Genomic DNA, 12,256 nt, shown 5'->3' on the forward strand with positions numbered 1-12,256 from the left:
GACGAGGTTGACGATTGAGCTTAAATGTTTGATTTCAAGCGTCAAAGGAAGTATAAAGGAGAACAAAGTGCGTCACAATGTCTTTGGTAAACATGGTTTGTGAGACATGAATGGTTATATTCGTCCCCGCAATTAAGAAGAAGGGAATTCTGCGGACGTTGCATAAATTCACATCTCCTGGACGGCGTTTCTCATTGTCAACCAGACCAACGAGGGCCAAACAATTAGCAAGTAAGTCCCGCTGCTGCTGCATAAGCAAGCGGTCGGAGCAACGGAAGTATAAAATGGAAGCACGCTGGAGTTTAGAGAAAAGGACAATCGAGAAAAAGGTCATCAGAGAAGTGGCCGGAGAAGAAAAATGGCTAACGGAGGAAGCAATGGCAGAAAACCTTTGATTACAGGTAAGATAAACCTCTTTCTTAGACTCTTCTTCCATAGTTATAGTTATTTTATTGATGTTATTGCTGTGCTGCACAATTCGCCATATTATCTTTGACATTTTTACAGATATTCCAGGACATTCATTGGAGAAGCTAAATTTAATAACGCTAGTTAAAAAGTACGGTACACAGTATGTCATACGTATGACATATTTTACTACCAAATTAGTCCTATACTTTTTAACATACTACTTTCTAAATATTTTTTTAAATCTATTGAAAAATGTAAAATCAAAACTTTTTCACATTTGACTTTTTCCACAATCATATCATTATATTAATAATAATTTTAAAAAAAATAAAAATAAAATAATAATAGATTGTATTTGTAAAAAGCACTTTACATTGAGTAAACAACCTCAAAGTGCTACAGTGTATAACAAATAAACAAATAAATAAATAAAAGATAATAAAAATAAAAACTAGAACATACAAATAGCTAAAACTAGTATGCATATATCTAAAAAAATGGCTTTTTTAAAAAGAAGGCTTTTTAAGCCATTTTTAAAAGCATCCACAGTCTGTGGTGCCCTCAGGTGGTCAGGGAGAGCGTTCCACAGACTGGGAGCGGCGGAGCAGAAAGCCCGGTCTCCGTTTTATAATATAATATTGTATTGTTCCTCTTATTTGTACTTAATTCTAACCTTTTCATTCGTACCATTATCTTACAGGTAAGATAAGGTAAGGTGCGTGGCAAACATTTGTCAGTCCTTGCAGGATTCCGGTTTTTATTTTCTATTTTGCAGCTTTTTCATAAAGTTGCAGAAAAATTGCGATGTTTTGAGGCTTTTTTTTTCGCTCTACAACATTGAACCAACTTGTGATTTTATAAATGTGTTATCAATGTTTTTTAGTGTTTCTTCTAACCTTAACTTAAAAGAGCAACATTGGGAAACAAATACTCTGATGTTTTACTCGTTTATATATCACAGACTAAAAAGTAGACGCTAGATGGCAGCAAAACTTACAGCTCATTGTCAAATTACTGTATTGTTTTATTATTTGTGTCTAATTAGAGAAAGAAACACCACCAAAGGCTTCCTTATTGTCCACAAGTTGCAGACATTCTTTGTGTATGTTTTACGGTTAAAAAGTTTTGTCAGTTTAAACCAGGGGTCACCAACCTTTTCGAGCTCTCTATATATTAAGTTAAATTTAAACTTTTTTTTATTTATATATATATATATATATATATATATATTATTTTTTGTTTTTTAAGACAAAAGCCTTGGGTGGTTGTTATTGGCTGATGTCAACATTTTGGCTTTTTTTATCATTGTGTTTCTTGTTGTTTTCCCAATTTTGGCTGGTGTTTTTTTTATTTTTTGTAATATGCCTAGGGCCAATGATAATCCAGATGGCCCCTGTGCCGCACTTGTGTGATAAAAAAACCTGTGTGATAAAATAGGGGATAAATGAGGAAGTCCTTCTTTAGCTGCCACCTTGTTTTTTCATATATTACTGCCTTAGCATATGTCAGTGTTTACTTTTGAATTCAGAATAACTCAACACAAAATCCATACTTTGGAGCAATGTTCACAGACTATCGTTAGGCGAGCGATGATGGTCATGGACTTGTAGTTGAGGGAAGAGTTGTTTGATGTTGGATGATAGAAAATGTCCGATGCGTTGCAACAATCCGCTTTCATGCAATGTTGCACCTCGATGATTTATGAGCAAGTCGTTTGCAAGACGAGCGGGTGTAGCTGACGAATATAATATATTGTTATATTCCTGTTTAGATGAAGAATCACTCATAATACTCACGAATAAAAGGGGGGCGCAACCAAGCGTCTTGCTGTGTCATTCTTGCCATTACCGGGTCTAAATTAGCTGTCAAAGTGTACCAACTTGTCAGATTACACTCTCATCCTTCTACTATCCAGGTGAGAGGCATGATTTATGATCCACAATAAACTTTCACGAGCAAAGGAAGCACCTTGCCACTGGTTGATAGGCACACGCGGTAGTGATCACGCTATAAATAGTTCTTCTGCGTTAGCCCTTATAATAACAAAATCACTAATAGATGAGAGTGCGGAAATATGATCATATCACACCAACTCTCAAATCCCTTCACTGGCTTCCTGTTCCACTCAGGGTTGAATTCAAAGTCTCCCTACTAACCCACCAGTGCCTCCATGGAAATGCCCCCCTCTACCTCAAAGAACTACTCACCCCCAAATCCTCCACACGACACCTCCGCTCCGGACAGGCTAACCTCCTCCAACCTCCGAGGACAAAGCTACGAACAATGGGAGACCGGGCTTTCTGCTCCGCCGCTCCCAGTCTGTGGAACGCTTTCCCTGACCACCTGAGGGCACCACAGACTGTGGATGCTTTTAAAAAAGGCTTAAAAACCCTTCTTTTTAAAAAAGCCTTTTTTCTTTTAGATATATGCATACTAGTTTTAGCTATTTGGCTGTTCTAGTTTTTATTTTTTATTATCTTTTTATTTATTTTTTAATACACTGTAGCACTTTGAGGTTGTTTACTCAATGTAAAGTGTTTTTTTTTACAAATAAAATCTATTATTATTATTATTATTATTATTATTGTTATTAATACTTGGTTAATGTATAAGTCACCAAATGTAAATGAAGTATTGTTTTTTTAAATTGGGTTTTGTGGGCGGAATGGGGGACTTTCATTGGCTTCACTTTAAGCGGACTTTTATTTAATTTTATTTGCGAGTTATAATGCCATAAAAAAAAAATCCATCCGTTGTCATGTGATGTATGATTGTAATGATTGTGAACAATTTTAAAATTAAAAAAAAAAAAAAAAAGTGCAGTTCCCCCCTTTAACTTGTACATTTTTCAAACAATTAAATGATCTTACTTTGACTTGATCATACTTTTTTTTTTTTTTAAATAAAACGTGTATAACAACAAATTAAAATTTTAAAAGGGTTTTTGGGATATTTACTCAAACTCCAAGATATATTTTTTAAAATCACAGTGTTGCATTTTGATTAACTCTCATTAATCCCAGTAAATTACTTGCATAATTTGAATTACCTGTAATAAAAGACCCCTTTGTTTTGACACAAATGCAATTTAATTGTCTGAACATCTCAAGGAACTTTTGAAAATAATTTTACTTGAAGGCGCGTCGTATGCATTGACTGGATCACAACCTTTCAGGTACTCCAAATACATTGTGTGGTTAAACCGCGTTATACATAATAAATGCGATTATTCTTTTGTGATTAATCGCATGTGCTGCCATGTTAACTTTGACAACCCAAAATGTGAGATGAGTTATTATAATCAAGAAGGGGTGAGATTAAAAAAAGTGTTTTATACTTGTACTTTTTTCTTTTTTTTGTGCCTATGGCTAACAATATCTTTCCTTTGACATGTTTTATTTTTATCATCACCCATCCTTGTCAGGTCATTTACAGTAGTTGATCTATTATGGCTAATGTCAGGTTCAAACACTGATGACATCTATTAAACAAGACAAGAAGCAAAGAATCAAACAGAGACAGAATTCAATTTGGATTCAATTGAGGAGAGACGCCGGGACACTGTACTCTTAGACTTAGACTTCCTTTTTATTGTCATTCAAATTTGAACTTTACAGCACAGATAAGAACGAAATTTCGTTACATAAGCTCATGGTAGTGGAGGATAAAAAAGTAATAAGGTGCATATATAAATAAATAAATATATATAAATAATATATAATTATATACTGTATATAAAATAAATAAATATATATAAATATACAGTATATAAATAAATAAATAGATTACTGTACAGATAAATATATTGCACTTTTTCACATGCGTCCACGTTTATGGATGTATGTTATATTGTCTTTTTTATTCCAGCCAGTTAATCCATTTTGGGGGGAGTTGAGGGGATAATTTAATTATGATGCGTTCAAGAGTCTTACGGCCTGAGGGAAGAAGCTGTTACAGAACCTGGAGGTTCTGCTTCGGAGGCTGCGGAACCTCTTTCTAGAGTCCAGCAGTGAAAACAGTCCTCTTGTACAATCTCCAGCACGCTCTGGCGAAAGATTGTACGACTCCTCCTTTATTTGCCTTTCCCAACCACATGACCACAGCTGCTTCCAGAGGGAAGTGGGTCGTAAACAGCCTTGCCTTTGCTTACAGAACAGTTCAAAAGAAAAGGTCGTAAACACTGCACAGAAAAGGTCGTAAACGAGTTCAAAAAGAGGTTCGTAAAACAGTTGAAAAAGAGGTCGCCTGGAGGGGATTCTGGTCCTGCTTCCTCTTCGCTTTTATAGTCCTTGTGTCAGACAATATCTTTCTGTTTGATCATAATACATGAAAGAAACAGGGACACCTTCATCTTACTTCTCCCCCTACACAGTGGAGTTTTACGAGCCTTACTCTTGGTAGGTTTCAAAGACACTTTTTGCTTCTCACCAGGCACTCAATGTAACACAAAGTTTTGTGATAACTTAGAAACAATTATTCTAACAGCTAATTTACTAAAATATATAGTAAATAATCCAAATATCAAACAATCCATTATCAATGTATTTTATTTCTTAAAAAATATACAAAAAGACACATTTTTGCTGCGATACATAGGGATGTATACAGAGTACCGGTATTTTTTTTGGTACCGGTTCCTTATTAGGTCGGTCCTTGAGGACCATAAAAATTCTGAACTAATGACACTGCTATCTGTATTTTTTGTTCCAGCTGACCGACGTAATTATGACACGCTGTCACAGTTCCTCCAGCTGCCACTGCTACACATTGAGTAATGACAAATAAGGAAGCAACACCACACAGAAGTTTATGCTAGTAAAAATATTTTCACATATTGACTTCCATAAATTACAAAATAGTACTGATGAGAGCACCGATAAATATAGGTATCGATAAGAAATATTGATAAGGGTATCATATCGATCAAATCTTAACCATACACCTCCCTAAGTACAACAGTGAAGCCAAGCCACCGACACCTCTTTTGACCGAAGACTCTTGTCCGCCTCCTTTTCGTAGTGTTGTGCATGGTCGCCGTGTGCAGCGGCGTTCCCATCAGTGACCTGCTTGACCGAGCCTCTCAGCACTCGGACAAACTGCACTCTCTCAGCACGACGCTCAGCCACGAGCTGGTGAGTATATTTGGAATGCCATCTAAACTAAAAGCATTTATTTGGATTCAATTTACACCACGCGATGAAACACGCGGTATGTGTTTCCCCGCCAGGACTCTCATTTCCCTCCCGTAGGCCGGATGATCATGCCTCGGCCTGCAGTGTGCCACACATCCTCACTGCAGACACCCAGTGACAAGGAGCAAGCCCTTCAAGTGCCTGTAAGTTATTTATTATTATCATCTTTTTTTTTTACAACCGCTGCACTTTTGAGGACAACCCTAATTGTTAGTGTCAGGAATCCTATGTGAGATATCTCTCAGGTTTAAGGAATTGTCGCGTTGGGTCTTTAATATCAGCTGCACTTTTTATTTATTACTCTGCCCATCATTCACGATCCCTAAGTGAGACGTAAGTACTAAATAGTGAAAAACTGCAAGTAAGAGGCGGCTAACATTGCATGATCTATTCCGCCTATAAAGCGTTTTAAAAACCAACCGCCGTCAACGTTTTTTTATACGGTACACATGCTGTAAGTACAAACCCCGTTTCCATATGAGTTGGGAAATGGTGTTAGATGTAAATATAAACGGAATACAATGATTTGCAAATCATTTTCAACCCATATTCAGTTGAATATGCTACAAAGACAACATATTTGATGTTCAAACTGATAAACTTTTTTTTTTTTGCAAATAATTATCATTTAGAATTTGATGCCAGCAACACGTGACAAAGAAGTTGGGAAAGGTGGCAATAAATACTGATAAAGTTGAGGAATGCTCATCAAACACTTATTTGGAACATCCCACAGGTGTGCAGGCTAATTGGGAACAGGTGGGTGCCATGATTGGGTATAAAAGTAGATTCCATGAAATGCTCAGTCATTCACAAACAAGGATGGGGCGAGGGTCACCACTTTGTCAACAAATGCGTGAGCAAATTGTTGAACAGTTTAAGAAAAACCTTTCTCAAGCAGCTATTGCAAGGAATTTAGGGATTTCACCATCTACGCTCCGTAATATCATCAAAGGGTTCAGAGAATCTGGAGAAATCACTGCACGTAAGCAGCTAAGCCCGTGACCTTCCATCCCTCAGGCTGTACTGCATCAACAAGCGACGTCAGTGTGTAAAGGATATCACCACATGGGCTCAGGAACACTTCAGAAACCCACTGTCAGTAACTACAGTTGGTCGCTACATCTGTAAGTGCAAGTTAAAACTCTCCTATGTAAGGCGAAAACCGTTTATCAACAACACCCAGAAACGCCGTCGGCTTCGCTGGGCCTGAGCTCATCTAAGATGGACTGATACAAAGTGGAAAAGTGTTCTGTGGTCTGACGAGTCCACATTTCCAATTGTTTTTGGAAACTGTGGACGTCGTGTCCTCCGGACCAAAGAGGAAAAGAACCATCCGGATTGTTATAGGCGCAAAGTTGAAAAGCCAGCATCTGTGATGGTATGGGGGTGTATTAGTGCCCAAGACATGGGTAACTTACACATCTGTGAAGGCACCATTAATGCTGAAAGGTACATACAGGTTTTGGAGCAACATATGTTGCCATCCAAGCAACGTTACCATGGACGCCCCTGCTTATTTCAGCAAGACAATGCCAAGCCACGTGTTACGTCAACGTGGCTTCATAGTAAAAGAGTGCGGGTACTAGACTGGCCTGCCTGTAGTCCAGACCTGTCTCCCATTGAAAATGTGTGGCGCATTATGAAGCCTAAAATAGCACAACGGAGACCCCCGGACTGTTGAACAACTTAAGCTGTACATCAAGCAAGAATGGGAAAGAATTCCACCTGAGAAGCTTCAAAAATGTGTCTCCTCAGTTCCCAAACGTTTACTGAGTGTTGTTAAAAGGAAAGGCCATGTAACACAGTGGTGAACATGCCCTTTCCCAACTACTTTGGCACGTGTTGCAGCCATGAAATTCTAAGTTAATTATTATTTGCAAAAAAAAAAAAAAAAAAATGAGTTTGAACATCAAATATGTTGTCTTTGTAGTGCATTCAATTGAATATGGGTTGAGAGGATTTGCAAATCATTGTATTCCGTTTATATTTACATCTAACACAATTTCCCAACTTCTATGGAAACGGGGTTTGTGGATCAGCTTTGTGTGTGCTATCCAGTTTGCACGTGTTGTAGTAGATCAGGCCTCTTTTCCCTCTGCTTAAAAAGTATTTCCTGTTTGACTCGTGCAGGAGTCGGATTTGCTCTCTCTGGCTCGCTCCTTACTCCAAGCCTGGGTAGACCCCCTGGGGGTCCTGTCGTCTTCGGCCTACACCCTGCCTCACCCGTCCCAAAGTAAAATAATAAACAAGATCCAAGAGTTGCAGGAACATTCCAAGAGCCTGGGAGACGGCCTGAACATTCTCTCTGGCAAGGTATTCACGCGCCACACCACTTTGTGTCCCTTACTGCGGATATTCATTTTTTTTTCTCTCCCCCGTCTTCTGACGCAGATGGACCAGGCGGCTCAGACCATCTCCTCGCTGCCCTACAGAGGAGGCGGCAATGACGGACAGGACAAGATATCCAGGCTAACCAAGTTCAATTTCCTCTTGTCCTGCTTCCGCCGCGACTCCCATAAAATCGACAGTTTTCTCAAAGTCCTCCGTTGTCGGGCGGCAAAACTGCAACCCCACCTCTGCTAAACACTGCCCAGCTGGAAATCTTGTCGTCGTGCTTTGTTTTTTGTATTATTTGCAAAGCTTTACATTTTAGGTCGCATATTATTTAAAAAAAACAACAAAACATTATTGCATTACTATACATTTATACATACAGGTGTGAAGAATGGGGTGTCCCGGCAGAAAAAAAGATCGGATTGTATCGGAACTCTCCGATACAAACACTCCTTGTTTACTTGTGCGCAGCTCCGCAGATAGTTAACGTCTCAATGTCCTCCAATAAACACACAAAGTTGGTCTTTTCTTGTATTTCCGTCAAGTCATTAACAAAAAGGTAAACATGGTAGGCTATTGGCTACTAGGAACTAGCAGCTACACAACAGCTAAGCACACAATAGCACTCAAGCCAGACATATGTAACGGGTGTCCTTAATTGGACAACATTGAAGTCTAAAACCCCAACATTAGTCAATACAAACAAGGATTACATCATTATTTACATATTAATAACAGATAAAGATCCAAAAGTAGAGGCGTCGTAGAAAGTGTCCAGTAACAAACGTGTCTGCATCAATATGTGAGTTTATTTTAATGAATTTGTGTGGCCACTCCACTTCAACTTAATTCAGACCCCTAATAATAAACAGGTTAATGTTTTTAATACCCATTGTTGTCTGAGTAATTTCACTTGATCGAGCCTTTTCCAACATTCCACATCATAAAACAATAAATGTACGAACGGCTGAAATTGTCGTATTAGATCAAGTATAGGACTTTATTGTCATTGCACAAGTACAACGAAACTATGTTTCCAGCACAAACCCGTTCAAGATTAGACAAACAAACAGTGTACAGGGTTACAGAACAGGAACGCTGATGGGTCGCCAAAGGCGCCCCCCGTAAATGATAAGAAAAAGGTAAAACGCTGGGGAAGAAGATGAGTAAAAAAATACAATCTAGACCGGGCTCCTAAGGGGGCCTAGTCTGGAGTGGGGAAAAAACTCCATGCAATGCACACATAAACACGTTACATTTAATCACGACAACTCCCAACAGAGGGGGGGGGGGAGTTGGGGCCCTGGAGGGTGACCGCTGCTATGAAGCGCTGCCAGTCGTCCATCACCCCGAGAGGAAACAAGCGGTGGTGAAGGCATGGGGTGGGGGAGGGTGTGTGTGTGTGTATGTGCCCATTGTCTTGGGTGTGATGATGTACTGTTCATAGACTGGGGCTGTTCTGCATGCAAGCAAAAGTTCGACTCCAGGTGTCGTTGAGGAGGGAGGGAGGTCAAAAGCGTCCATCATTGAGGTGTCCTCGGGGGTGTTTACAGAACAGCCTGTTCCTGTTGTTCACAGCGTCAAGGCCATTCGAGGGAGTCAAATCGTAGATTAGGATGTTTGTTCTCCGCGAGCAGACAATACAATGGCTTGTCTGTTCTATTCGTCCATGCTGGCTGCTCTCATATTCAATTTTTCCTTTTCAAGCTTCTCCATGATGTGATCCATTTTGCGATTCAGTTCAGAAATCACCACAGTCTGTGATCCCACAGCCCAAACCTTCCATTGCGACGAACAGCCTTTGGGCTCCTTGAGTGGCTGCCATCGTCTTACGAATTTGACGATACACCAGAGCAATGCCCAGCCCAATCAGCAGGTGCCCCGCGATCACGGTTCCAAATAGGTAGATGTCTTCCACGTCCCCGATGGAAAGGACTGAGAGACACATGATTCTCCATTTATCCCAGGAATCTCACGTAACCCGCAGCAATGGTTCCATCAGGGCAGCCAGGCTCCCCCCGAACCTCTTTTCCTCGTCGAAAAGATTTGGTCAATTGCGTCCAGAGTCCAGCTGATCATTTCCATGTCTGATGTTTAGATTTGGAGGACAGCGCAAAGAAAGAGGCTTCAAAAAAGTTCAGACAAGACAAAAACAAAGAGAGCAAGCTGGGAGAAGAAGGGAGCGGAAAAAAATGCGACCGCCCTCACCAGAGGCATGATAGAAAGTATCAATATCGGTATTGACCAAAACTCAGGGCTCCAATACGGGTATTTTATCGGAAGTGGAAAAGTTTTATCATTTGTCACACAGTCTTATAAGCCGCGGGGTTCAAAATGTAAGAAAAAAATGTGCGGCTTATAGTCCGGACTATGCGGCAATTATATTTTGCACACAGAAAACACTGTGAAATACATATAAATGCTGAATAATCACTTTTAGCAGGGAGGGAGAAGGGGAGAGACGAGAGAGGCACACGTACACCACCTTTGTACTTTGTCTAAAACAGGTGTGTCAAACTAATTATCATTGAGGGCCACATCGCAGTAATGGCTGCTTTCAGAGGGCCGCGTTTTAAAATTTTATTTACATCATGTATGCGGGTAATAACCTGTGATTAATCATGATTAATCGAAATGCATATGCATTTGATTATTCGATTTTTTTTTATGTATAACTTGCTTTAAAAACATAAATAAATGTGACAATCAGATATTTAACTTTTAGTTTTTATCTCACAAAAATATTTTTGCAATACAGTACATATTAATATAATTGGCATGATCAGATAACATTAAAGTATAATAGACCCCCTTTTTAGACCAGTTGATCTGCCGTTTCTTTCCTTTTCTGTCTTTTGTGTCCCACCTCTCCTTTGTGGAGGGGGTGGACACAGGTCCGGTGGCCATGGATGAAGTGCTGGCTGTCCAGAGTCGGGACCCGGGGTGGACCGCTCGCCTGTGCATCGGTTGGGGACATCTCTGCGCTGCTGAAGGTTTTTTGGGTTGGTGCACTAATTGTAAGTGTATCTTGTGTTTTTTATGTTGATTTAAAAACAAAAAAAAACAAATAAATAATACAAAAAAACAATACCGATAATAAAAAAAAAAGATACCGATCATTTCCGATATTACATTTTAAAGCATTTATCGGCCGATATTATCGGACATCTCTAATGTAAATAATTCAATGTATGTACTCTGATGATTATCTTGTGTGATGACTGTATTATGCTGATAGTATATATCTCAGGCATGTGATTTGACCACAATGAAAAAGACTGAAAAAAATTCCGGGGGTCTGGGGGACGAACGCCCCCCGAAGCTCCTGGTTTTTCACCAATTTAACTTGCTAAAATTAACAAAGACAGCACCATTTGAACAAAATATTTTAGTGTTTAAAGACATGAAAACATCATTAATAGAACATACATAACCCAATTATCCTAATGAATATATATGGTTCAGTCCCAACAGTATTTAGTCACTAATATTTACATCTTGTGTTCATTTCACATCCACAGGTGTCACATTGATCAGTGTTATTATCTACAGTTTATTTACAGTATTACCACATTACTTCAGTTCACTTCACACATTAGCTTTCTCGGAGAGCCCTAACATGAGCTTTCCTTGCAAATTTATTTAACAAAATACCAAATGTAAACATTTCATTCTTTTCGCCAAAATAGGATATAAATATATGAAAATAATTAAACTTGTTTAGTATTGTTTACTCATATTTGAATATAGGAAATAATAATAATGTGAGGACACTGACATATTGCATAAAACAAGTGTGAAAATGTTTACCTTCGAGATTGTTACACCACTGACAATAGTTTCAAGAGACTACATAAGAACTTAATATTACAAAATAGTATTATATGCAAATTTATTTCAAATAAATTGTTAACTGGAATCAATATTGCGACTCTTTGAATTTCTGTAATTTCATAATATATTTTCATGTGGCTTTTTATTTTTAGAAAAACACATATATATTTTGCAAAGCAATAATTGGTTAATATTTAAAACAAACATGCGTATTTCGCAAGGAAATATTTTTTAGCTTACCTCATTATTAACAAGCCTGTCTGCAACTGAAGTGGGTGGATCTTTCCTCTCCATGTCTACGGCAGTTGTCGATGTAAACAAAAGATGAAGTCCATGAGGTTTGCTCACTTTCGGTTGACATCCAAAAGTACCAGCTAGTGAAAAGTTTGCTTTCCTTGCTTCAAGTTGTTTCATATGTTTTTGGCGTTTCGCATGTACTTCCAAAGCCTTGAAACCTCGTGATCCATAGTCAATATTATCAT

The 12,256-nt window shown here is 38.7% G+C and overlaps 1 protein-coding gene across 1 annotated transcript; it reads left to right on the forward strand.

Moving 5' to 3' along the window:
- Window positions 1-219: 219 nt before the first annotated feature.
- On the forward strand, window positions 220-8,339 carry prl (prolactin). Its single transcript, XM_062037159.1, has 5 exons — window positions 220-401; window positions 5,431-5,543; window positions 5,639-5,746; window positions 7,737-7,919; window positions 7,998-8,339. Exons 1-5 carry the CDS (start codon window positions 359-361, stop codon window positions 8,187-8,189), a joined length of 639 nt encoding a protein of 212 aa, XP_061893143.1. The 5' UTR covers window positions 220-358; the 3' UTR covers window positions 8,190-8,339.
- Window positions 8,340-12,256: the final 3,917 nt, after the last annotated feature.

The sequence above is a fragment of the Entelurus aequoreus genome, linkage group LG25 (genome assembly GCF_033978785.1).
Source record: "Entelurus aequoreus isolate RoL-2023_Sb linkage group LG25, RoL_Eaeq_v1.1, whole genome shotgun sequence".
NCBI lineage: Eukaryota > Metazoa > Chordata > Actinopteri > Syngnathiformes > Syngnathidae > Entelurus > Entelurus aequoreus.

Excerpts from the sequence above, each read along its gene's own strand:
- prl (XM_062037159.1), top strand. The coding sequence starts at position 359 with ATGGCTAACGGAGGAAGCAATGGCAGAAAACCTTTGATTACAG. Across the intron at positions 5,544-5,638 it reads CGACGCTCAGCCACGAGCTG|GACTCTCATTTCCCTCCCGT; the intron begins GTGAGTATATTT and ends TTTCCCCGCCAG. Across the intron at positions 7,920-7,997 it reads TGAACATTCTCTCTGGCAAG|ATGGACCAGGCGGCTCAGAC; the intron begins GTATTCACGCGC and ends CTTCTGACGCAG.